At 34.8% G+C, this 24971-nt stretch overlaps 1 protein-coding gene across 2 annotated transcripts; it reads right to left on the bottom strand.

Annotated features, from left to right (window-relative positions):
* Positions 1-399: 399 nt before the first annotated feature.
* On the bottom strand, positions 400-18089 carry PRPSAP2_1 (Phosphoribosyl pyrophosphate synthase-associated protein 2). Of its 2 annotated transcripts, XM_051216206.1 has the most exons (5): positions 17679-18089; positions 17391-17644; positions 16151-16401; positions 14742-14916; positions 9256-12697 (listed from the first exon to the last, which is right to left on the bottom strand). In XM_051216206.1, exons 1-5 carry the CDS (start codon positions 17902-17904, stop codon positions 12464-12466), a joined length of 1140 nt encoding a protein of 379 aa, XP_051066772.1. In that variant the 5' UTR covers positions 17905-18089; the 3' UTR covers positions 9256-12463. The 2 variants fall into 2 exon arrangements, with proteins under 2 accessions (XP_051066773.1, XP_051066772.1); XM_051216207.1 differs by lacking the exon at positions 9256-12697 and adding an exon at positions 400-1982 and having other exon boundaries at positions 17391-18089.
* Positions 18090-24971: the final 6882 nt, after the last annotated feature.

The raw sequence follows: 24971 nt of genomic DNA, 5'->3' as shown, positions 1-24971 counted from the left end.
AACTTTATTAATATTAGAAAAAAACCAATCAATTTTTACTAGATTGTAAGGGGAAAAAAATTACAATCACAGTATTGAAGAGTCATCTCATATATAATTGAACTAGAAACATTTAAGATTTGCTATTTGGGTTATATCACGTAAACTAATGAGTGAGAAACTAAAAGTTTATGTACTTGATATGAACAGGGAAACAAGAAGCCCTGACAAACTACGAAAGCTATTTTTCGAGACGTTACTTCATTTTATGCAAAGCTTGTAGAGCACTAACATTTATTTTTGTCCCTAATCTATTCTACAAAACATAAGCTTTCGTTTGATGTATCATTCATTGCCATACTCTTTTCTGTTCCGAAGCTATTGTAATTTAAACATAATATCTTGCACCCTATTTTCTACGATAGTTTCCGGCTTTGGACATAATTGTATTTTTCCTAATTATTGCGCGTTGTGGTCGGGTCAGTCACCGATTTATTTATGTACCTTTTTACACTAATCCGAAATCAGAAAATCAGGATATCGGGAACAGATCGAGTAGTGTTCCAGTTGTCATGTCTTCTCTCATTCGCGTGCTTGTCAGCCAATCAGGTGATAGAATAGTTTTCTTCTCTATACACCACTTCGAACTCATGCGTGCTCACCTCAAGGTTAGGTCGATCAGCGTATCTCGCCAAGATCTTAATCTGAATTAGATAAGTATCCTCAGCATTAAAAGTGGGTAGACAGTCCAAAGACATAAAAGTTCTCAAAGTTAATTTTCCATACATCATGATTGTTATTTTGTGCTATCAGCCAATAACATTTTTTTCATTCTTCGCTGTGTTTGTGGTTTCTTTCTAGAGCATTAGGAAATATTTTCTAAGACATTCATTAGTCAGTATACGACTGTTACCATAACAAAAGGCTTTTGAATTCCATCCTATGTAAGATCATAAGTACTTATGGTTAAGTAGCTCAAAACTATGATGGAACAGTCATTTAGAACTGTCTGGGTTAAATATTCATTCACTTCTAGTACACTTGTCTTCCTACTATACATTTGTGCTTTTTATTGATTGCATTTATGCTAAGAAGAGATCAGGCTATTTGGGTTTTTATCATTACGATAATGCAATGAGAAGACGAAGATTATCAGGATTATGTGATATATTTGCGCAATACATTTCGAACAATCTGATCACACATACTTGTTAGGACATTTTTATATGAGAATTAAAAGGAAAACGAGACACGTTAAAGGTAAGCCGTAACAAAGAAAAAAATAATATTAAAGTACACAAAAAACAATGTGATCATTACTTCTTAATTCTTCTTTTAAGGGAAATTCTCGATGACTTTTGCATAATCCATAGTTCAGTAGTAACATTTGCTATAACCTGACCGATTGCTATCATTTTTATACTGCCAACTTTGTTATGTATCTCAGGATTATCACATGTATTTATAAAAAAATTTATTTCCTTTCAAATCTAATTTCTGTATAGAATATAAAATTATCATAAAAGCCCTGCCTTTTCTATTACAGTGTGGGTTATTAATGTTGAAGCGTTGTTGTGTGGCAGAGGTTCTTTTTGTCTGCGTCCCTCCATCGTTCGTCAATACATATTACCGTAGGCTAACCGGAAACACCTTTATCATCAATATCGAAATTTAGCAGTTTAGTTACGTAATCCTTTTCCATCTTTATCATTGACTCACAAACTGCCTTGATTAGTAATGTGTGGGCGCGGATGATAATGATTGGTCGTTTGCTTAGTCAGACTAGTAGATAGTCTGACAGGTACTAGATTAGTTAGATATTCTCTTACCCTTATTATTTCTATGGCTGTTGCTGGTTTTCATGTGGAAATATATTTACGTTCTAATCAGGCTAATCACTTGTTCTTGATCAGAGTTATGTTGAAGTTCCATATAATAGACACTGGGAGGGAATCTAGTGTAGATATTCGTCTTAGGCAAATTAACGTCCCATTCGTGTAGACCTGGAAAACCGAGCGTTATAATAATTAGTTTAATATTTTTCATTAGAGCACATAAAAACACTATATTACAGCAAAGCATAATAAAAATCTGATTGAAAACAACGTTGTTTCTAATTGAGATCATTATCACCATTGGAGCGGGATTGTGGGGGGCGCACTGCTGGGGAGTCCCACGATAGGACGAAACGGGCGTCCAGTGCTTCCAGGTTTTCAATGGTGGTCCAACATCAATCAGTTCGTGATCTCAATTAAAATCTTGATCTTCACAACCCTTATACTGATAATGTTGTTTCTGTACGTGTTGTTCTTATAAATTATTCATTTGCAATTGAAAAGGTAGTTTTTTAAAATTAAGTATTTATAGTCACATTTATCTATTTAAACAATTTTTTTATTAATCTGCATTCATGATCCCTATTAATATCAGAATACCAATATTGATATTTAGCGTTTATTTTTTTAGCAAAAAACGTTTCCTCATCCAACAGAGATATAAAAAAGAGTATTTCTTTTCTATCTCTATTATACACCATCTTATGGTAATAAACAGGTAAGCTGACTCGCTAAAACGACCGAAACAACTATAATTAACACATGTATTATATAGACACAAAAAAATAAATTCAATTTTAATGTAGGCGTGTGTATTGAATTTTATGTTAAGATTGTTCTCTTTATTTATCACCCCCACCCTACATCAAATAATGAAAGTTTCAAATAAATAAATTCAACTTATGTTTCTCTTCCTCCTACAACCATCCATTCCCAATAATACATGGTTTATTTAAATTTTGTACAAATGATTTCTTGTCTAAGTAACAAATAGAAAAAGATATATGAACATTGAATATTAAACAAGAACATTTTGTTTTACATAGAAATTACAATAAAAATAAGCATCTACATGAATTGAAATAGAAAATATCATCTTCCCTTTTTGGCATATTGTAATGAATAAGAACACGAGTGGGGACAACTGGATGTATTTGACACGAAATTACAGAGCATCTCACTAAAATCTGAGAACCACATAGTAGTAAATACTTAATTTGCAAAATATAAATCCATCGTTTCAAACTTGACTGTTCCTTTTGCAAATACCAGTCTATTGTCTCAGACTTCATTGTTCATGCATTTTCATACCAATTGCGTTGTGTTTCCGTTTTTTCCTTATCGATCTTTTACTAAAATATATTCTATGCCTAACCACCGTTATATACTACTTATATGGATATAAGTAACCCACACCACAATATGACTATTTCCTTCTTTAAAAGGAGTAAATTTGTGAAATAGCATGAATGAGCTGCCAATACCTACAATAATATCTGTATATGAACAGAATTCATAATGTAGGTATCATTACCAAGGTTTGATTTGATAATTTCGAATAAATTGAGCATTGAATAGATTGTTATAAATAAATTAATATATATTTGTAATATTCCAATGAGTAGAAAAATTGAATTTTCTGATGTTTTGTGACTCTGTGTAAGTCACTTCTTCAGAGAGTAAATAACCAAGTAAAAATTCATAATGTTTTTTATGTTCATTAGGTCGAGTACTAACGTTAACTAATTAATTTTAAAATTACCAAATTTCTAAGAAAATAATTCAAACAAATGGAAATATTTCTCTTTTTGTTAAACAGGACTCCATAATGTATAAATTAACCCTTAAAGAAAAGGAAAAATACGGTATTGGTGATATTGGTAGGTAGGTGTAGGAGTATTTTAGAAGCAATCTGAGGGTTTCGGAACAAATACCAGTCAGTCCAATAGGTCACTTATTGTCGAACTGTGGCATGTGAGTAGGTGCAGATAATTTGGCTGAGGTTTTCGCAATAATTGCAGTCAGTGTTAGGGAGGGATGGAATGGCTCAGAATCGGTTACAATAGAGAAGATGAATACACTTCTTGTCCTCCCTCCGATCCTTAGTTTTAAAATCATTCACTAATTTTCCATTCCATTAATTCCTTTATTCTTAAATCATACTGTTTATGGCTAATTATTTGTGTTACTGTTACTACCTCTAATACTCTTACATCTCACTATGCTGATGTAACATGACAGCATGAACTGATACATATCTGTCCCAGGTTGCAAGTTGCGAATCATTGACCATTAATCCTGCTAGAACATAATTTTATTCGAGGTGTAGAAAAGGTATGATTAAATTTGATTTTTAGACTCAAAGTAGTCACTACTTAATCACAGTTTGAATATAACATGATATTTATTTGTAAGATGTAAGAAAGCCGTTGACTTGGAATAATTTCTGGTTACTCTAACTAAAGTAGTCTGAATATATGAAGATATTCTTCAGATAGAAACAGTATGCGCTTTCAAGGGGGGCGTACACTCCTGAAACTGCATTATCATTTATCTAACTAACTAATTTAATATCTCACTTAATCCTGTAATTATTTGAAATCAATTTATCAAGAGTAACCAACGGAATTCAAGTTGTTGGTTATTTTTTTAAAAATTATAAATTATGAAGTAATTTGTAAATTTTGTCTAATAATTAAAACAGAATCGAAATGATTTTCACATTACAGTTTATGATTTCAATATATTAAAATTACAGACTGTAATTTGACCTAGAGTTTATTTTTTTTTATTTCACTTAAATTATATTTCCATCTACCCTAAAAATACGATAAACTATCTTTCTGACTATTTAATTAACAACACTGTTTATGTAATATTAAGTAGCAGTAGATAATCATAATGACAATAATAATAAATTGTGAAAATTTCATTTTTATCTGTATAAATGAATTGTAGTTAAACAACAGTTTGTAGTTTTCGACTCACTCTCTGTTATCCAAATATTAGCTAATATTCATTTATTTCATTTTAGGCTATTTTATTGTATTAAAATGGCATTTAATAGTTGGGAATAAGAAAATGAAACTCTTCTAATAAGTTAAAGTTTCAAAGTAGCAAATATCGGAGAAAAAGATAGAAACAGGTGTCTACCTCAGTACAATGGAAGACGGTCGCGCAATTTCGTGGATTGGTTGAGGTTAGACATTAACACCATTGGATGCCAGCTCAGTGGTCTAGTTGGCTAAGCGCTTGGCGCAAGACTGATAGATCCTGGGTTCGAATGTCGCGGAGTGCGGGATCGTGGATGCGCACTGCTGAGGAGTCTCATACTAGGAAGAGACGGCCGTCTAGTGTTCCCAGGTTTTCCATGGTGGTCTAGCTTCAATTGACTAATGATTTCAATCAAAAACTTAACAATCTCCACAACACCTAAACTGATATAATTAAAAATTTTTTTTATTAAGATCATGTATATTTTTAGAACTTGAAAGAGTGTTATTCTCTCATACAGTTACGTAATAGCTTCATCTTATGGAACGATCAGTACTGTTAATCATTGTTGAGAATTGTTTTAGAATTGCTTACAGAATTTTTTTCAAGGATGGAAAACGTATATAAGTATCTACATAAGTGCAGATAAGTATCGATATTCAAATTTAAGTGATTAATTTCTGTTATTTTCTTAATATGCACAATGAGGTGTTAATAAAGGTGGCAATAATAAAGTATATAGAACCTTAATGATCCGCTTCTAAGATGTAGGGAGAGATAGCAGTTTTCCCCGTGTTATTTATTCATTTCAGATTGTATATTACCACTAAGCCTCTCAGAATAAAGCAGACTTTCATTATTGATAAACAGTTGAAATCAATAAGTAATTTTGGTCAGATTACTAGTACAAGCGTAACCTCACACCAGAATGAAGCAGGTGTTTACTGCTTCTTGATTCTCAATGATTGTCTAACTAGGAATAGTCCATGCCCTAAACCAAGAAGTTAAATAAACTCGACAAGCTCTAGTATTAATACATATGTATAAATTTTTACACTGGCTTTTTTAATCATAAACTGAAGAGTCTTCTAATTTTTAATCCGTCATTTGAATGATTTTAATAAACTAATATGAACCCATTTTTTCATTATTACTAAAAACGTCATATTTTTTCAAGATTTACACTCGTATTTATTTCGTTGAAAAACATATTCATATGTGATTGATCACCTAATTTTTGCAATTAATTATAAATTCAAGGTATTTATTGTATTAATCTGAGAAAGGCTAACATTTCATTTGAATAATTATTTTAAATAATTAGTTTTTTCGAAAAACCATGTGACTACTAACTAAGTGACAAGTAGTAAGTGTTTCGAGTAAAAGTTTGTTTCATTGAGATCAGCCACAAACAGTATCTAAATCATTGTTCTATACTCCTTGTGATTGACTGAATCCCACCAATAATGTTCGATCTATATCTGACCGTAACAACACATTAGAGTCGAACTGTACGATTTTGAAGTACTTACTTACTCATATTACCCATCGATCAGCGATTTTCAACCAACTCTATACTGGGTTCTTCTTTCCAGTTGTTCTTAAGTGTTATAAATCCTCCTGATGTCTCCCTCCAATCCCAAAGATAGTGTGTTCTTTGGTTTGTCTATTTCCCTTTTACCTTGAAAATTCCAAGTTAGGGCGTAGTTTGAGATGTAGTTAAATTTCAGTAGGTTCATATTTAAATGAATCCTATTACTATTGATAAAGCCTAATATAAGTCATCAGCCATTTTCATAAGAATGTTAAATAGTAGGGTTGATGATCTAAATGTCAATGTTGAACATCATAAACATCCAGTAAACTGACCATAATGAAAAATGATATTTTGGAAGTTATCTTCTAATGTACTTAATGCAACTGAGGGAAATAGAAAAACACTCTCCAAACTCATCTTAGTTCAACATTATACATATTTTTAAGTCTATATTTCAATGTAAGACAGTTGTAAGGAGATCGATAGAAACTTTACGACCAAGTTATGCTCTAGTTGGAGCTAGTAAGCGCCTGTGACTTTGAAAGAACTGAGGTTTCTGGTAAGACTTGAGCTCTCACCAGCGAGCATAGGTAATAAACGTTGTCGATTCAGTTTTTGACAGAGAAATTGCTCACAGTCGTATAAAAGATTAATACTTGATTACTTACTAGTATATATATATAAGGGTTACGAAATATTCCATGCTCATTCACTCTCATTTTTCATAACACTGGTTAGAAAAATATTTTCTCCGTTAGGTGAACTTCTTTGTTGTTTACTTGAATGATTTAACTGACCATTTTAAAATATCGATATTTCATACTATCAAATCTATTTTGTTGATCATATATCGAATTCAATTATTGGTCAATCCCATTATGGTCGTAATCTGACTAGCCGACTCTGACTTTGATAATAGTCAAGCATACATGGCCTCACTTATTACCTCTGAGAAAATCAGTCTAAAATCTAACAAAGTTGATTATTATTTCATACTTGCAAAGTAATAGGAATTGCTTTATAATTGAGTGACTATTGCTTAAATAGTTAGTCTAAATTGTAATAACCTTGGAACAATATTCTACTAAACAAATTTTTGACTGTAAAATGAATCTTCGGGACTAAATATAACTAGAGAGCTTGGTTGTATGGTTTGTTTAGATTTATTCAACCGGAAGATAGTTATGATTACGGACTGATGTCTGCAGAAGAACCTTTGAAAAAATATGGAGTAACAGTGTGGTTTTAAGTCAGAATTTCTGATTACTCATCAATAAGCACTAACCATTTCATACGCGATTCAACCACAAAATATCAAGTCACGTGGAATTCGGCGGTTCAGTAGTTTCAACTTAAGCCCGTAGATAAATCAGCACCGAACTAAAATAAAGTAACTGACTAAAGCTCCTTGGTTTGTGACGGTTTCACTAACGAGAACTACTTTCAAATTGGTTCACACCTCTAATTCTTCTGACTGGACAATAATCGTTTGTTCGTTAGTGATGAGTTTCGATAGGACTTTTCTTAAGTTTCAAGGGGAAGCCAATAACACATGGAATCAACTCAGTCAACAGTTAGATAGTTGTCATCTATAGGAGTACGATATCTCTGGCTATGTCCTGAATTAACTAAATTTAGAGATTTGGGGCAGTAGATTTAAACTCCGTGGTGTTAGGTTGTCGTAATAGTTGGATGACAAGAAAATCCTAGTTTAAATTTCGTATAGGTTACGTGTAAACTCTGTCAGGGAATTTTAAACAAAGATAGTTTAGTTGTATACAGCCAGCTGTTCTTCATCAGATCTCCAGTCTGTAGCAAAAATTAGCCTTAAGAGAAAAAAAATTTTATATCGAGAAATGAATTTCTAATTGTGCTTAAAGCCTAACTCTTTCATTTTACTATAGTTTCAAGATGAAAACAGGGTGAAGTGTACGATGATGCTTAGTAAATGAACAATCCAATATGTAAGTTCAAATGATAAAAATACAAATCTACTGTCTGAAACCACGAAACTCCATAGACGTTAAAATTCACTTTAGTTCACAATGAAAGATCACAGTTGTGAGAATATTGTCTAATTATAGCGGAGCACACTTTTTAAACATTCATGTGTGCTATTGTAGTTTATGTGAAATAACTATTTGTTTAATTACTAGTTAGATTCTCTTGTTTATTAAGGTTCTAGGATCAATTTATGCAAGTTTTTTTGTTATGCAAAGTAACACCTTTACAAAAACATTAGGCTACAATTAAATATTACTCGAATCATAATATAAATGATTAAAACGGATCAACTACTATTCTAAAACAATCCATAATATTAATTAAAACGGACAAACAATACTAAGGTCAATATTATTTGTCACATTATCGTGTTTTATCGAAATACACACAAATAAGGTTTATAGAATAAAATATATTAAATAAGATTTGAACATTTTTCAACTAACAGATCATAGGTACAATAGAATTATCATATGCTTTTATCATATTTTTCTGTGTTCACTTAAATTCTCTAAAACAAATCGTATCATTTCTTTTGTTTAATGAATTGAAACAACAACTACACAAAAATTTGTAATAGATTCATTTTATTTAATTAATTCTTATTATTATCTAATTTCTTCCTGTTATACAGATTGGTAACAATTTATACTAGTTACTTACCAAGTTGTATTAATGTATTGAAATATTATTCAAATATCTAATGTTAACTGATCTTTAGTAGGTAGAGCAATTATTTGTGAAATTGATTTTGTTTAGTTTGTAAGTTTTATGTTCATTCTTAAAATAGATTAATACTTAAGTGATCAATTCTAATGATCTAACCTTTAGCTATTTGAAAGTCGAATCCGAATAAATAAAATTAATAACTATACAATAACAAAATAACTATAAAGCTATGTAGTCCTATTTTGTGAATATTTAAAGTCGAATTGATCAGTCTGTATTAGCTTATGAGTGTTATTAAAAGATGAACCGAATTTACGTAATTATATTTTGAACGGTGACTAATAGTGGGATCCACGTGTCACATAGTTGTGATTTTCTCCAGCTAGACGTACCTGAATCCTAATATTGTTATTCACAATCCAACTCTAATTCAGTACCTAGCCCATTTAAATGCCCAGATTTCACTCACCAGGCTACTAAATCATCATAACTATTAATATATTCAACGGGTACTGTTGATTATGAGGGCTTGGGTTTTCCACTTTACACTGATGATTAGTAAACGATTAAGCGGAGTGGTAGTTAACAGAAAAATTAGCAAAAATAAATATACCTCGTGGATTTTGCATTATTGAGATGTTAGGTGGTTGGACGCAGTCAACAGGAAGCCTAGACATAAGTTTCGTTCTATTCGGGACTCATCAGCAAGGCATACCTGTAATCTAGAGGGAGTTGGTGTCCTTAGCGGAATCGATCTCGTGTCAACGAACCTCACAGTCTGTTATCAGTGAGCTATTCGAGTCACAACTAACCTTTTGTAGGGCTGAGATATTTACAACTAATTGATAACTGTGTATTTACCGATCAAGTTGCAACCTTAACGATAAAGTTCGACTACCACTAAAAAGGAACAGACAGACATTATATCGGCGACCTGCTTCGGTCTGGGCACCCGGGCAGTATCGCAGCCCACACGCAATTAATGAACTGAAATTGTGTGGCGTATATATATTTGGCGCACTTCTGTACCAATATATATGTGTTCAAATAAAATAATAAATATCGGCGACTACTCATTGAAGAATTAATTGTATATACTTAATATTGTTTTTGATAGACAAATTCAGAGTTGATGCTAACATTTTCAGTGACAATTGTTCCAATTAAGATTTTCGTTTAACTTGAAAAAGGAACAAAGCAAATAATGACCGTGGAAATATGATTTAAATGAGTTGTTGGACAGATGATGAATCCAATATGGAACAAATTGCCTCGATAACTAATAAATTTGTAGTCAATAATTAAACACGAATGTTTAGAGGCTAAGCGTTCGTGCGACGGGCAGCCTGTGCTCCCCCATCAGGGGTAACAGGTGTAAATATTTGCAGTCCTAAACTCGACAACAGTCGATTTACATAGATTCATCCTTCATAAATAATTTTTTCAAGAGGTAACACGCAATGATTACATTAAACATATTCATTTACAAAACATATTGTAAAGAATATCATATCTCCCTAGTAACTTTTTATTGTTGGCCAATGCTTGCTCGTAAACTAATAAAGACCAGAATTAAAACGTCTCATCAACGTATACTCATGGTCGCATAGTGAATAAAAGAACCTAGGACTGTCAGATATTACACTAGTCATGATACCTTTCACATACTGAGATGGAATACAATAATGTATTTTTTCAACTAATCAGTTGGTAGTCTACTGTTTTTCGATTTCCCTAAAATAGGTTAAGATCATTTCTGTTAATTTGCCTGCCGTGATTCAAATGAAACAAAACTTGTACATATTCTATGGTAATGCAAAGAAAATGTTCTGTAGATTTAATTCAAAACCTAATAACCTTGATCGATATGAATTGCACTTTTTTATGTGTCGATTTCTAGGCTTAATTTTCTCAAATATATTTTTTCTAATCATTTTAATAATAAACAATAGAGAAAGTAATAATAATATGAATAATAAACTAATATATTTATCGTTATTCATTTAAGCCTCTTGCATTCTAACTTAGTTTCATAATCAGAGACAATCGGAACAAAACATTTGATTCCCAAGACCTCTATGCAATTGAAAACAGCCATCTGATACTTGGAAAAGTACCCAGTAATCACCGAATTTAAGATCATACAATCCAAAAATTAATTAATGACTCAGTTAAAGCTCAACCATTAGTTTTCATGGAACACTGATGCACTTCCGCTACATATCAGATTTCGTAACAATTCTTCAATCATTCATACTTTGATGTAAATGCCGAATTTGTTCGATGTTATGTTTTACAAAAGATAAGTCTTTTGTAATTTATTTGTGTTCATAGGATCTACAACCAGGCTGAATACGATGAAATTATTAGTGTCCTGCTTACCAATAAGGAAATTAAAGGTTATATAAATTTGAGAAAATCTGTATTCGTCATGTAACCAGATGGATTAAAGTTATACATTTAATTGCATTTTAGTTCTAAATTGTAGTTAGTAGCACAAAACCAGTATGCAGGGTTTCCTGTCGACTACCTCAAACCACCATCTAATCTCAACATAGTGCACGCAGTGTCGAGTCACCTAGACTGGTGGACACATTGCAACATGGTGGATAGCATTCGATCTGCACTAAGAAGGACTTGACACACATGACATTGATCACCACCCAGTGATCAATCAATTGTGAGTAAACGGGTGTCTATTGACACTTAATTGTCTAAGCACCATTGAAAGTCCAGTCATCCGTCAATTTGCCACTGACCATGATAGCAACTAACCTCAACACCTATTGGTGTATACATCAAAAGCATAGATTTGCATTAAATCAAAACAGTCTGCTTGATGAAAGTATTCGACTAGGTGCCTGGTTGGCCATGAAGGTAGCAACTTGATACATTAACATATATCATCAGCTGCTTATCTAACCACTTCCCCAGTCCTCAATCAACAAGTGACCAAGCAGAGAAAACCAAATAGAATAGATGTCTTACATATTCTTCTATAGCACAACAATAACTCCACTTCTTGATAACAACTTATTAGCGAGTCAGAAGTAGTTGTTGCACATAAAATATAACCAAGAAAAAACACGATGTTTAGAATGCCAACTTTATTCATAGGACAGCATAAGCGAACTATCACGTTAGGATTGAGAGAAAAAGCTTTTGTGAAACAACACAACCAGTACAATTTTAGTGTTGAGCTAGATCACCAGTACTCACCATAACGTGTGCTAAATGTGTACAACTTTCATGTGAGGAAAACGAAAACTTGACTAAGAGTACAGGAATTATTTAATTAATGGCAGGAAAGAATTGATTGTAAATACGACTATAAGTAAATGAATTAGGGTATTAATTCTATTATTTTACAACTTAAACTAATTAGTATTTAAATGATAAATAATTTAAGATTGTCTTTTTCACAACAAATATGAAAAGAAGAGATTTAATCGTCTTTAGGTACATTCATAAAAAGATAAGACATAGATTCATCATTATAAATACGTCTGATAGCTTCTGCCAATAATGGACTTATATCAACGGTACGAATTTTGTGACACTGCATTTTTTGTACTTCATGTGGTACTGTGTTAGTTACAACTACTTCATCTATACGACTTTCTTCCAATAGACGTGGTGCATCTAAACTGAGCAGACCATGAGTTGCAATAACAAATATCTACAAATGACAATAAAATAATTTTAGAAAATAAACATTCTCCAGTTGAACTACACAGAGGAGGAAAAACAAGAGAGGGCCTTGTTCATAAATTCCTCAGTCTAATTTGTCAAGAACCTTCGCAATTTCATGAAATAAATGGAGAAGACAGTTATTTCACCCAGAGTTTCGACTGATTTTTAGCATCTAGAGAACCAGGATAGCTCAAGAGGATAGGTAGTGGTTGGGCATACGTATTACATACGGATCATCTAGGTCGATGAATGCTAACAATTTTATCAACCGATCTACCAAAAGTGCCAGATCAAAAACAAGTATGACCTGTCCATAATGCCAAAAAATTACCAATTTGTTTTCTGATAACTGCTGTGAAATTAATTTGTTACTTGAATATAATGTGCAGGAGTCCGCTTTGTATTGTTTGATGGAGGTAAAGCATGGCACATGAAAGACGACATCTATATAGTGATTTTTTGTCACAGGCATTTTCGGACTTTTGCTCCAGTATAGTGGTTAGAGCGATTAAGCAATACTGAGGCTAAACATAGGGTTGTGAATCCTCATTAACTGGGGTAGTTGGAATATGTTTTGCATATGCAAAGCTATCGCCTACCTCGAGGTACAATAGACCATATACGAATAAGCGTAATTCCATGAAATAAGTATTAGTCTGAGCTATATATTTTAAGATCCAACCCACCTAGTTGAAGGTTTTTGCGATAACAGAGACAAACAGTTTGAAATCCTGAGTGACATTGTTTGGAGTCGATAACAGTACAACCGATACATCCACTCTTCCATTAGATCTAGAATCCAAGTGCTTCCTCATAAGCATCTTTTCACTCTTTTCGAACTACCGCTGAGAATACAATTATTTCTACACCATTGGTATTAATCTTGTTTATTTCATCTCGTCGTGCTGATGTAGAATGGTAACTTGGCCTTAGGTACATTTGTGTTCGATCCTACGTTGATTCTGACAGAATGATTGATCTAACCAATAAACACCAAAAGTCGAAATTTAAATGCCTGATAAACCGTCGTTTTGTTAAGAGTAATCTAGAACTGGTCTGATCAAGAAAAGTAAGTTACGTTGTATATAAGTATGCTTGTTAGAATTATTGTGTGGTGAAACATTTTTTTATTGTACAATGTCACACATAAAAGGGGGATAAGTTGACTCCATGTAGTTATGTAGTTAGCAATACTCCATTACTATATTAGAAATATGACGAACACTTATATGAAAAAATTTAGTCGACATCTTGAAAAGACTCGATTAACGGGATCCTGGTGAATTTCTTTAATGTACGTGTACTACTTCATCTATAATTTAGCTTCCTAGGCTTTGATCAGTGAAACGCTTAGGCTGGTACGATTAATGTTGAGTTGAGGTCGAGGTAATATTAACTCCTATTGGCCCATCAATACACACTCGTCCTGAGTCTAATAAAAAAACAGACAAGCTTTTATTTATGTTTCAAGCACCCAATATATTTATCTCAAACACTAATTAGTTCACGTACATGATTATCAGACCGGAAAGCACCTCAATTAAGAAGTCATTGTTTACATATAAACATCTCATAAGTGTCAGAGGATGGAATAAACGTCTGATAAGTCAAGGAATAACAAAACGTGTAACAACAGTTGATACATTCGAAGAAATCCCATAAAAAGGTAATATAAACATAGTAGTTCAGTCATTTAATAAACCCACAGTGAAAATATGGATAACAGCAATCTGAATAATCCCAAAAGTCCTAACTTATCTAAAACTCGTTTCGTCAAAATACAAGCTAACAAATATATCTTGTGATAGTTATTAAAGTTCGCTAACGTTTAAATTTTCCTTTGTGAATGAAATTAAGAACACTTAAAAGACTAAAAATTGTAATCCCTACTTGAAAATTAAAACATATTATGCCTAGCAATTCTATAAAATTAGCTTATAAAATTACTTTTAGTGAGAATAACTAATAGCCGCCATAACTGTAAGGTTTTAGCCTTTAATATACATTGGTAAACTGTAATAAAAACTTACTTTATATGCACCTCGTTCATGCAGTAGCTCAGCAGCAGTAACAAACTTTGATACATCATCTATAATGTCGTCAATTATAATAGCGATTCTTGAATTCACATCTCCAACCAAGGTTAAAGGTAGTTTAGCTTTAGGTATCATCATAGGTAAAAGTTCAAGGCCAATTTGTGTACATCTACAGATGATAAAAACTAAATTTATTCAGTGTTAAATGCGAAATGTATCCTTTATTTTGTGTATTCAGATTATCGTGTGATTTCACTTTTATCATTCTACAGTCACTTCGTTTTGTGAAATCGATCTTGCAGGACCTTAATATGATAATCATTCTTGTGTTATAAGTAATACGGCTGAAAAGGATTTCAGTTTGGGATTGGATAATTGGAAAAAAAGCCTGAAGCTTAGATGTATATTTTGGCAACTCAAAATCTACTTCATACTTATTTACAGCTGGGGTTATTATTTTGGGAGACATTCAACCAACGGATTTAATCTAAATGGTTCGTTTCATCACGTATTACAAGTGTAAGACAGGATACAGAAAATAAATGAGCTACATATTCAACACATAATAGGCATCAAAATAATACACCAGAACTTCGGGTTGACCAGTGCCAAACCAATTGTGCATTCACTTTGATATCTTGTGGATTAACAGTCCCATTAGAGATGATAGAACTTCCAAAAGTCAATCTTTAGCAGAGTTGATCACTCGATTGCTTTCCTTTAAACCCGTGGGTCAACCAGAGTAAGTTCCTGAGTAAAACTTCTTACTAAACATGAATAAAACTCATGTTTGCAGCTACCCTATCAGTAAATTTTATGATATAGAAATTGAAATCAAGGTATCTTTTCAGCCACTTAGAACTGTCTACACCTGTTTAATTTGAAAATGCTATCCAAAAAAGACCAGAAACCAACTAAAACCAGTCTACAAGGAGTAGAGATAGTTCACGTTACAATAGAACTCGGACCGCAGCTGAGTTCGCACTACGGACTTATATAGTGCACAAGTCTGTCGCATTGTCTGTGGATCTCTCATTAGTTACATTTGATAACTATTATGATGAACTGGTTAGTAATCACACATTTTCTGCCCTAGTGAAACCATATTTTTGTGACTATCCTAAGGTGTTCACATAGGTTTCTTAAAAAAGGAAACCAATTTTATGCCAGTAATGAAAATACGTAAATGCTCCGAAATTATTTGAATTCACTTAACTGTAAATATGAGGTTCATTTGCCTTTATATATTCATTGCATAACACCATAGTTTTATTTCAATCTCCACTTTACAAAAAGACAAAGGAACATGTATCGTATAAAGAATAAATAATCAGTAGATTTTCTGAATATTTCGGCATAATTACAAATATTGCAATGAAGAAGCAAACGCTTGCATAACAAACCTTTTTTCCACAATACTTTGATCCAAAGGTGGGGAATTGCGACCGTCAGTATTGTCACTTTCATCTCTTTCTTCGCCATGAATAACAACTAATGGTAACCTCAAACGTTCAGCATAACTGCTAGCTCGAGGTACTACTCCGGGATTTCGAGCAACAATAACTGCGTTTCGATAATCAGTTATGTATGTTTCAATGTACTTTGTCAAAAACGGAGAAGCACGTAAATTGTCAATCGGAACATCGAAAAACCCCTGAGGATAGTAAACAAAGAGATAACATTGTGGGTAATTAGTGACAGGCAGTAGTAAAAATAGCTACGAATTGACTCAAAATAAGGACTATGTGGCATCACTCAAATTCACAGAGATATTGAGTGTAAGTCTTTAATAAACCATAAAGTAATAGGAGTGCTGGTCTCATCCACTTATTAAAAACACTTGCACTCTTATTTATAACATTTACAACAAAAAAATGAAAACCAATTGTTAATAAATTGTAAGTTCAACTATATAATCTAAAACTAGAAGTATCATGAAAAGTTCCAACCGAACTTCAATCTTTTTGATAGTTAAATGGAGCCTGTATGTTGTCCAGGAATTCTTAGTATTACGAGGAACAGGATTACACCTCATGATGGCTTAGCCTGTTCTCTATACGTTAAGAAGGGATCACCTGTGGTGTCAAACTTTTTATATGGATACTTCTTACACTGTATATTGAGATTTAAAAGGTAATTATGATGTTTGTCGGACACTAAAAATAAGCTTTAACGTCGGTATGGATACAAGTTTGCTTGTTAGATATGCCTAAATCAGTTGGATATTTTGAAGTAATCCATTAATCCTTTATTGCGTGGACACTCCTGGAGTACCTGACAGCTAGGCCACTTATTTGAAAAATAGTTAGGTTGGAGGTAAATTCCAAAATAACCATATCCCAATGACTCAGTAACCGTAGTCGATTGTGGTCGGAGGAAAACTTGCCTATTAAGATGGTGGGGATTTGTAGCTCAAGTGGGTGATTTTGATGGAAGCTTGTGCTGATGATGTCATTCAGAAGAATGACGGAAGCTCCACGACCGAACCATCCAGCTTAGAGCACGAAATTCCATCAAAACCTACCTATTAATAAAACACCTAGTACACCATTCTAATAAATGATAACACCAACACTGACATACTCTTGAAACCTGAAACACTATTTCAAAACTGTAAAATCCAATGATCAGTCAAGCTTTTACCTGGATCTCTTTTGAATGAAGGTCCAAAGTGATCAAATGGTTGATTCCTGAAGCGCAGAGCATTTTAGCTACAAGTTTACTGGTGATAGGGCCACGCTTTCTTCTTTTGCTCTGTGTTGAGTAAGGTAAGTACGGTACTACTGCAATGACTTTACGAGCGCAAGCTGATCTGCATGCATGAGCAATAATCAATAGCTCCATAATGTCATTGTTGACATCCTTAGTTCCTGATTGTATAATATAGACATCTCGGCCTAAGTACTAGGGAGAACAAAAAAAGAACATTACCCCTGACAGTTTCTTTAATCTCAACATCCGTCTCGCGACTTGATCGGAAAAATACTGAACAGTTCCCAGGACGAACGTCAAGATGGTGACAAACAGCCTTAACTAACTCAGGGTGAGAGTTACCAGCCAGTATAACCATCCCTTTAGATCTTAATAACCCCATACCAACTACGTTGCCACTTCTGTGTACAGAAAGACTCACAGGGCGCATACTTCTACAGTACATTTCCTAATAACACCAAACCCATAAAACCGAGATCGAGTAACCTTAGGCAACGCTTCAAGGGTATCGTCCACTGATGAAGGTTGGTAGCAAACTGAAGGTCGAACCTTAGTGCTGTTACGAAGGTCGGAGACATCTTCAATATCCAATACCCGTATGACAAACTAGCATGAGCACTTAAATTCTTTACATTACTATCTCCGTTATTCGAGGTTTGGGTAATATTCAACTCTATTGAAGCAACTTAACACCTATAGTTCAGCTGAGATGGGTAATTATTATACGTATTTTAAAGATATGGCATCTCAGTAGCAATTATTCATGTGAAAAATTGTGAAGGTTCGAACAAGTTTCCAAACCGAGTAGTTTCGTGACTTATCGACACTGATATTTACAAAATTAGTTTCATTGTGCACAGGCCTAGTCGAAGTCACAAGATCAAGCATTTGTACCAATTCACGATGACGTGGTAGGTAAGCAGAGCTGTATCTTGAGTACAAGTTACATGTATTGTAAAGTGGGTTGAGACTCATAATTTTTCATCCGTGAGCAGTTCTTTCGCCCATTCATGACAACGTTTAATGGTTCCACTTGCTATATAGTGGAGATGCCACGGGTATTCGGGGTTTGACAACGTTTTAACCAGTAACACAGCATGAGTCGTACCCACCAAGTGAAATCAAAAGACAGAAATGAGGAAGCTCGGAGATATATTTGATAGACTATCAATTTATCGAGGATCGTCTGATCTAGTCTGGCAAGCGATTGCAGGGGTTGTTGAGCACGGCGTTCCCACTCGTGATCTGGTGCGGATGCATGATCGAGCGCCTTCAGCTAGGTGAGTCCATTAAAATTAATGTGACCAGCATCCAATTTCGAAAACTTACAGAGCTATTTATTTTCGGGATTTGTTTACCACTACAGATCACTCTCCCTCCTAGTGGTGTAGTGAAGACCTTAAGGCGTGGACAGCTAGAAGTTTAAACCCAACGAGATTGTCGTTGGTAAACACTCTTATGATAGCTTGCTGGGTTTAGCAGCGTCTGGTCATCTGTCCTTACTATAAGGGAGCATGAAGAACAATATAGTAAAAAACGAAAAAGTACAATGCAAATTTTGGTTCCTCTTAAACTTCATCGTCCTTTTTATCGTCTTTTCCAGCCGTCCTGGAAAAGAAAAAAGTATGTAAGTGCATGTAGAAATACACTCGTACGCGCGTAAAAACACAAAGCAGGCGAAAAAAGGAAAATAAACTCATGCGCACGTAATAGCGCTAAAAAAGTGTTTTTTAGTATGGCTTTTTGGTTTGATTTTTTTAAATAGAAATAAAAATATATAAGCATATTAAAATTGGTTTTTTTATATTACGTATAATACAAAGAAAATTCGAGATTATATAAAATGTCAACTAGTATCTTACGTGCAATAATCGTCCAAATGTTCAAGAAATCTTACTCCTCTTCCAGAAAGCCTTGGTTTAAGTTTATTTTGTGATACTGCCGAAGTATCATCGTGTGTGTTGGCTGTAGGTTGAGGTATTCTAAGTGTAGGAGCCGTGTCGTCCGATTGTACAGAAGGAAAATCGACGTGGATAGGATTTCCTTCTAAATACGAAAAGACAGTTGTACCTTTCAAGGTAGCTGTCAAATCGTGAATGTGAGGCAACGGGTAACGATCGGGAATAGTTTTCGCATTCGGTCGCCGATATTCACCAGTTGGACGCCAATCGTTGTTGTCCTTCAAGGGAACATGTGAAACAGAGATGCCCGTGGGCTGTTTGACGGTCGTACGATTCCTACGTCTATCGTGTGAACGAATTCGTTTTTGGCTAACCTAAGCTTTTGGGAGGCCGGTCGGCGTGCTTTAGAGAACACAGGTGGTCCTGTACTCGTCATGTGATATGTAACGCTTCTGGTTACACACGGCAATTTCGCTTGCGTTTGGTATATCCCAGAATACTTATCGAGTGGTGGTTGATAGGATGGGTCTATCGTGTGCCCTAATTGTGACTGGAGATAATCTGCAACCGGAAAAAGAAGTTGCACAAACAAATAAATTAGTGTTCCCATCTACTAACCTCCGTTCGCGCGTATCGATGATTAGATTGAAGTGTTGTATGAGGTCTATACCAATGATTGGCATAGAAACATCTGCAACAACAAAGATCCATGTGTAGCGATAGGCTTTCCGTTTGCGCCTGTATGTTTAAAACGAATTCGTGAAGCCGGCTCTTAGGATTCGTCAGAAGAACGCTGACGTCTGCGCCAGTATCGATGAGGTAGCGAACTCTCGTTGTCACGTCTGTGACGCATGACAGACAGCTATGTTCGCCGGCTACGGTTGCCGGCTTAGAAGTTTCCCGAATTGTTCTTCGTGTCGCACGATTTTGAGCTGGGAAAATCGCGGGGTTTTCTGGAATTTCTGGGGGACTTTCCATACTGTTTATGATACCAGTACCAGGCGAGGTTATCCGTCTCCCGTGGTCTAGAGACAGATTGCCTACGTGAAGTGCCTCTTCGCGGGGTGTGTGACCATTTGCGGTCGTTACGAAATTTAAGATAACGCGTAGGTGTATGACATAACTCTGTTATGTCATTCTGGGTCGTTTGAGGCTTTTCTTTGACTGAAAAACCTCGGCATTAGAAGATTTCGTGATTTCTAAAATGCGGTTGACAGATGCAGCCAGCTCGTCTAAGGCGTTGTTGTGAAACGAGACAAGCGCAGCTTGCACCTGTTGAGGAAGTTTGAATAAGAAAAGTTGCTTGAATAGGCCATCATCGAAAATTCTTTGACGGATAAACTCTCTCCTTCTTTGCAACATGTCTGTCGCAGGACCGTGTTGCATGTCGATGTTATTAAGGAGTTGGCCTAACCTTTGTCGATCGGTTAGGTCTCCACGTTTAATGATAAATCGTCTAGGTGTTTTGTAGGGTTCTGAAACATCATAAGTAAACATGCTAGATGTTACGTATCTGTTGAATTCGCGCGGTAGTGCCTTGACTACTGCGAGGTAATGTGCACGTGCCTGTTTATTCATCCAATGAATTATTTATGAATGAATATACTAACCATACGTAATTTTTTAAGGTTTTCGTAGCGGTGCTCTAAAAACGATGGGAACGCAGTGCCTTATACCCTTCGTAACCTTGATGAGGGTTTGAATTATTTTGCACTGCAAATCTTAACAGCAGTTACCCAAATACGCTGTCAAAATAAAGTAACTAACGCATACAAGGTAATATTTCCACGGAATTCGTAAACTGATGTGGTACCTTCGTTTATCATACTCGTGAATAAGCTTTCATTGTTTAACTACCAATTGAAAGTATTGAAAATTATTTTGTTTCACAACCAACGAACCTCTGCAGTTATATTTAGTTATTAATCAGAGTAAATGCTCATATTTTGGGGAAGTTGCTCTATGTGCTTACAAGTGCTCATAACGAAATAAAGCGAACGCTTACTTATTTCAAAGTGTCGTGTTGTTACCCTTGAATGTTATCGGTTTACCTTCCTATAAAACTATGGTAAAGGCAAAAACAACAGTTGTCGAAAACCGGTCATGGATGCATTCTTAGTACTGAGAAAACAAGAACAGCATTCGATGTGGAAAAATAAGCCTACATTTTGCACATGCATTTAGATACAACCACAGAGGACTCTTTACAGTAGATGGAGTTCATATCGCGTCTCCACATTTTCTTGTTATCATTGAAGGTATGAGTGTTACCTAGCTTCCATCGAGGCGATTGTCTATGAGTATGATTAATTACACAGCTAATACTTAGTGATTAATTGAGATCATTTATTAGAGCTTATCTTCTTATGTATGTTAGGAGCATATGACTATGCAGAGGTAAATAAATCCTCGAAATAAACTGTTCTGTGTGTCCTCAACATTGATACTGACCTCATTAGTTTCACTGGATACATCCTAGCTAAAGGCTTTCAGTCACCCATCCACACAAGATCACGAGTGGGTACACAAAATCAAGCTGCGGCCAACTGTAAGGCACTCTTCTTACACAAGATATCCAACAGAGATGCCACGGACATTTAGGATTCGACAACGCTTCAGCCTGTAACATCCTCATAATCGAAAGAACCTCATTTTAGTCATGGTAGAAGTTAGGAATGAAAGAGTTCGAAGGTATATTTGCAAGGTATTCAATATGTTGAGAAGCGTTTGATCTAATCTGGCTAGTTGTTGTGAGGGTTTAGTATCATGGCATATTCAAGGGTGATCTGGTACGGATGTGTAACCAAGTGCCATCCGGTAGCACCAATGACTTCAGCATCAATATCGATAACTTAAATATTTCTTTTGAATTTATTTATTGCTACACTAGTTTTGTAACTCTTCATATAATTAAGAACACCATCATCGTCTACTTTCTTGTGTCTTTGGTTCATCGTGTTAAGAGGTACTCAGTTATCGCTTCTTTAGCAGGAGCAATGCTATTAAACGCTCTTGGAAGTAGTATACGTCTATATTTCTCAATTAGGCCTACACGATCCCTTCCTTTGAACTCTTCTATTCTTACCAGAAAATCCAGTATCCAATATCACTGTCATGAGCTTGTATAAACCGACCGGTTCCTCTGATCTCGCTTCTTGTTATTTCGGTGCGGCTACAAGTGTAATGTAGAAGCACGGATTTGCCATACCGAATGAGAATGTCGAGAGCACAGAGTATTCATTTTCTCACAGTCATAAGGTAGGTATATACTCTGAACCTAATAAATTTGATGATAACACCCTTACTACCGTTATTCACGTTTTTATCCATTAATGTTTGTTTTCATTTTTTCTATAACAAATGTATGTTATTATGCGTCAATATTTATAACAGTAAATCACGTATCATGTCACGGTTTGGTCCTACGAACTAGCATGCCTCTTGTAAACATAGGACGGGATAACTGATAAATCATTGAAGTCCTTCTCAAGAGTATCAGGAAAGTTTTCGTGAGTTCCATGTAATTCGAGAAAACGTAACCTTAAATATACAAGACGTTTCTCCTACTGCAACTTTATACCATGGCTCTATCGTCAGTTTAGTTATCTAGGATTGTAATATCGCTCCTACAACAACCTCGACTGTGCTAAAAGCTGACGCTTCGAGGAAAGACAAGAACTGGAAGTTCGAAGGTTGAAAGACAGGCAATCAAATCAAGTTTGGATCTTCTGAGGGAGTTAGGGTCGGTAAATCTAAAAGTGGGCATGAATGATGACTCATTCTTTACTTCAGACAGTGATAACAAATGCCAGGGGTTTGTAGCGTGGCGTCGAGTCGAGATTAACTATGAACACCGCTACAAGGAAACACGTGCCAAGTAAATCAGAAGGCGAAGGTAGAACGTAACCAAATAAATCCATAAAATCTCCGAGAAGCCAAATATCAGAAGATAATTAATGGACCAAGTCGAGATATATTTGCTGGCGATCTCGTGGCATCGAAAGGATACTGAGATCGTGCCAGGATACAAGCTTGGTTACAGAACGTAACCGAATTCGCGCGAAGTTACAATCAAAGTGTAAGTATGAGAATGGAAGCACAAAATAGCTGTCATTAGCACAGTCAAACAAAAGCACATTAAAACAAACACTGGTACAGTTGGTTATAATAATAATTGTTTTTATTAAACCAGTCATGTTCTCGTGATAAATGTGAGTCACTACAGGTTCATGCCACAGTTTGTTGAACGTCCTCAAAAACGCTGTTTGTTATTACTCACTTACTATCTACGGTGATATCTACTCTATCGTCCAATATTCAGCTTTACGAGACGATTCATAGTGAGTGATCTTAGATTGTGCTGCTGAAGTCACTAGGAGCTTTTTAAATGAATTACTCTATCAAGACACAGACACGATGGAGATGCATTGTGTACGCAACTACGTTTTTACGAACAACCAGTTCCCGAACCTGTGAATGTAAAGTAAATATTCATCCAAATGAAGGTCATGGACTCCGGCTGTGATTCGTTAGACATTCTTTGGTTCTCAGAGGGTCATCTCGCGAAGGAACTCATTGAACATAGGGTGATATCACTCCTTAAGCGCAGCACCATCACCCTTCCGAACAAATTTCGCGATAATAAAAGCAGCTTACGGATTGGCTCATAGTTATGATAGCTATGCAGTGAAACCATTACTTGACAGCGTTTGGGCACAAGCATGAGATTCTCAGATTAGCGAAATATTGTTATATATATAACGTGTTTGTTTATCTGTTGGTATCTTCTTTTTCCATTTGTATTAAAAGATCTTCGTTACACATTTACTGAATGTATGACCTTGAAAATCAAGTGAATCGGACTATGGTAATCAAGTATCTTCTAATGCATTGACCTGAAGGTAAAAAGGAAGATAGGTGATCATTGATTAAAGGAACGTATACTTGGTTGTACGTAAAGGTATAGGGACATGAGTTATTACGATAATTAGGAGTAGCCTAGTTGGTATTCTAACTAAGAATCCCTATGATAATGCAATTTAGAGAAAATAAACCTGTCAACACAGCTGAACGTATGATATTTAGAATTCGTAATAAGTGCGGAGTACTGTCTAGATAAATCACTATTGTATACGAATATCACAAAATTTTAAACTAGCTATCTAGAGTGGGAAAAGGATTTTGTAGCAGGTCGTGACTTTATCTGGTACTGATACCTTAACTGAGTGTCGTTAACTAGGCGTTGCCCTTAGTGAATCAGCAAATCGTAAACACAGAACTATAAATTTGGTAAAGAATATGGAAGAACGGGAAGTTCCTCCATTAGACTGGTAGTAATTCTCACCATGAACTACCCCCAAGATTATGGTCAATAACCATGCATAGTGTGTGTACTTTTTGGTCACTCTACATCCTTTCTAGCATTGTTCAATAAAAGGTTGAATATTACACATGATACTAGTTAGTATTAATTGGTAAGATAATTTAGAAAGAACTCTTACTCCCGAATAGGACTTATTTGTTTGAATCTAGGAGCAATTTTTACTAATTGAAAAAAGGGAATAAAGTACAAGAACATATGTTCATGAAATCCCAGAGGACGCTGATGTGT

Source organism: Schistosoma haematobium, chromosome 4, assembly GCF_000699445.3.
Source record: "Schistosoma haematobium chromosome 4, whole genome shotgun sequence".
In the NCBI taxonomy this organism is placed as follows: Eukaryota; Metazoa; Platyhelminthes; class Trematoda; order Strigeidida; family Schistosomatidae; genus Schistosoma; species Schistosoma haematobium.
This window is presented reverse-complemented; position numbering and strand designations above follow the sequence as displayed.

Excerpts from the sequence above, each read along its gene's own strand:
- PRPSAP2_1 (XM_051216206.1), bottom strand. The coding sequence starts at position 17,904 with ATGTACTGTAGAAGTATGCGCCCTGTGAGTCTTTCTGTACACAGAAGT. Across the intron at positions 17,645-17,678 it reads GATTAAAGAAACTGTCAGGG|GCCGAGATGTCTATATTATA; the intron begins GTAATGTTCTTT and ends CCTAGTACTTAG. Across the intron at positions 12,698-14,741 it reads ATGAACGAGGTGCATATAAA|ATATTTGTTATTGCAACTCA; the intron begins GTAAGTTTTTAT and ends TGTCATTTGTAG.